The 2,324-nt window shown below is 30.1% G+C and overlaps 1 protein-coding gene across 2 annotated transcripts in view; it reads right to left on the reverse strand.

The window, feature by feature from the left end:
• The window catches only part of LOC102670948 (potassium voltage-gated channel protein Shaker), a 118,787-nt gene that overhangs the window by 3,641 nt on the left and 112,822 nt on the right, over positions 1–2,324 (reverse strand). For both annotated transcript variants that reach the window (XM_006620853.2, XM_031512996.1), the window contains exon 6: positions 2,108–2,289. In XM_006620853.2, the coding sequence (XP_006620916.1) occupies positions 2,108–2,289 (182 nt within the window). The remainder of the gene's footprint in view (positions 1–2,107; positions 2,290–2,324) is intronic.

A 2,324-nucleotide genomic window follows, 5' to 3' on the forward strand; every position in this document is an offset into this window, starting at 1 on the left:
ATAATTATTAATGAGAATAAGATCTTTCAAGATTATTAAAATTTCGTTTTGTCCTATTCTTAAGCTAGATAAATTCTATAATTATGAAATTAAAAATTTTTTTTATAGACAAAAAAATTCGCATTGTAATTTTTTTTACACTGTGCTATGAATGTAGTTTGTGCTTTTTTTAAAAAATATTCTTTTGTTTTAAATTCTTTCTATATTGTTCATTGTTTTTGTCTTAATATTTGTCTATACATTTATTACGTCAAATAAATTTTTTTGTAGATATTTGAGAAATAATAAAAGAAAGAAGTAAAATATTTTATATAAGATTAATTTGGTCTATCCTTTATTTACTATCTTTGGTCATTCTTTAATAATAAATTTTTTTGTAAATAAAAATCCAAAAGCAAATTAATGTCATGAATTCCTTAATTGGTTACAAACTATCGAAATTAATTTGAATCTATTATTGTGAGTTGATTTCATATTCACTAATTTGTCATTTGAAAAAAAATGCAAATCTTGAGGATTCTTAATCACATATAACTTTTTTTATTTACAAAAAAAAAATCTTTAAATCGATCTGAACCTGATATTATATGTTATTTCTATACTATATTTCTTATTTTATAAAAACAATAACACCTATCTTGTTCTATTCTCGTTTTATCTCGTTTTATCCCACTTACTTCTCTATTCATAAAAATTAAATTATTATTAATTATATAATAACTTTTCCATTTTATGATTGATCATAAATTGTCTTTAAATCGATTTGAATCTAATATTATGTGTTGGCACATTGTATTTTCTATTTAACAAAAACAACAATAACTACCCCAGTCTATACTATTGATAAATCTTGAGAATTGTTAATGCAACCCTTCTAATCTCTTTTTCTATGTATTTATATCTTTTCATCGAACGAATCGATTTCAAATCATTCCATCTAACAACTAAGGAATCTTTTCACTTCAGATTTTGCAAACAGATTACTAAATCCCTTCTGTAAATAACGTTTTGCGTGAATTATAAGAGCTGCGTTTACCAAGTATGTTGTTAGGCGACGAATACCGAATTATTAAATTACACGGGAAGAAAGATTTTTGCACGCGACACAGGACGTTGGAAGCCTTCGTGACCCATGACTGATGTCTCTGGCAAACAACACTTTGTCCCGTTAAAAAACCTCCCTTTTTTAAAATTCAAATTCTTTCACGGAGTAACATTAATCGGTGTAGTTTATCGGCATAGATAACAATCGAGCAACACACAACACGTGTTTAATCCTACAACCACGAAGTTTGGAAACTGTAGACATATATAGAAATATCTTTCGTCTTGACCGAAATTTTCTCTTGCAAGTTAATAAAGTTGTTGGCTTTACTACCTGTTAGCAATATTCTTCGCGAATAAACTATCGAACATAGTTCGTAAGAAACTTGTCTAAGTAGTATCTTATATCCTAACCACAGAACTGAAACTGACCAACTTGTGAAGCAGGATCTATGTCAAGAATTTTGTTTCGACATAAGGTAAGAGAGAGAGAGAGAGAGAGAGAGAGAGAGAAGATAATACAGTTTGACACAGTTTGACAGTTTCTCTTCGTAAAAGACACTTTTAATGAGGGATTAGAATGGGCAACTTGTGAAGTAAAATTTTGATCAGAATATAAAGTAAGAAAAAACATGATTTCAATTTATTTTACCTCATATCGAGACAGAATTCTTAATATATCTGAGTCAACTTAATCTAATGTAACCTAATCTATCTAATCTAATCCGCTTTGCAAGTTGGCTAATCAGTCTAAATCGTAACACGAGTGTTCTAACTAAAACTAAATTTGTAAATTATATAATTTTTAATATAATAGAATAATATTATAATTGAAATGAAAGCAAATATAAAGCAATGAACAACAATTACAAACTACATTTTTTTGTTACTAATATTTCATGATTCACACAAATTTTTTCATAACATATTTCAAATTTATCAATTTTGTTCATTAAGCGACACATCGTGCTGTGGCCAGGATGCATTACTACGTACTGTATAGTGAAATTCTTTTTTAGGTTAGGAAATAGTGTCGAAGAAAATACGAAATACGAACTCGTACCAGGAAGATACGGGCAGCTGGTCACGTGATTGAAGTTCTGCGACTGCATCTCTTCCTGGTCAGTCTCACGATGATAGAAGTAGTTGAAGTTGGAGACAATGACGGGCACAGGCAGGGCGATCGTCAACACACCAGCGATCGCGCACAAAGAGCCCACGATCTTCCCCCAGACTCCCACGGGCCTGAAGCAGAGGGAAACAAACGGTTTCATTCGCGG

The sequence above is a fragment of the Apis dorsata genome, unplaced genomic scaffold, assembly GCF_000469605.1.
Source record: "Apis dorsata unplaced genomic scaffold, Apis dorsata 1.3 scaffold_552, whole genome shotgun sequence".
NCBI classification, from domain to species: domain Eukaryota; kingdom Metazoa; phylum Arthropoda; class Insecta; order Hymenoptera; family Apidae; genus Apis; species Apis dorsata.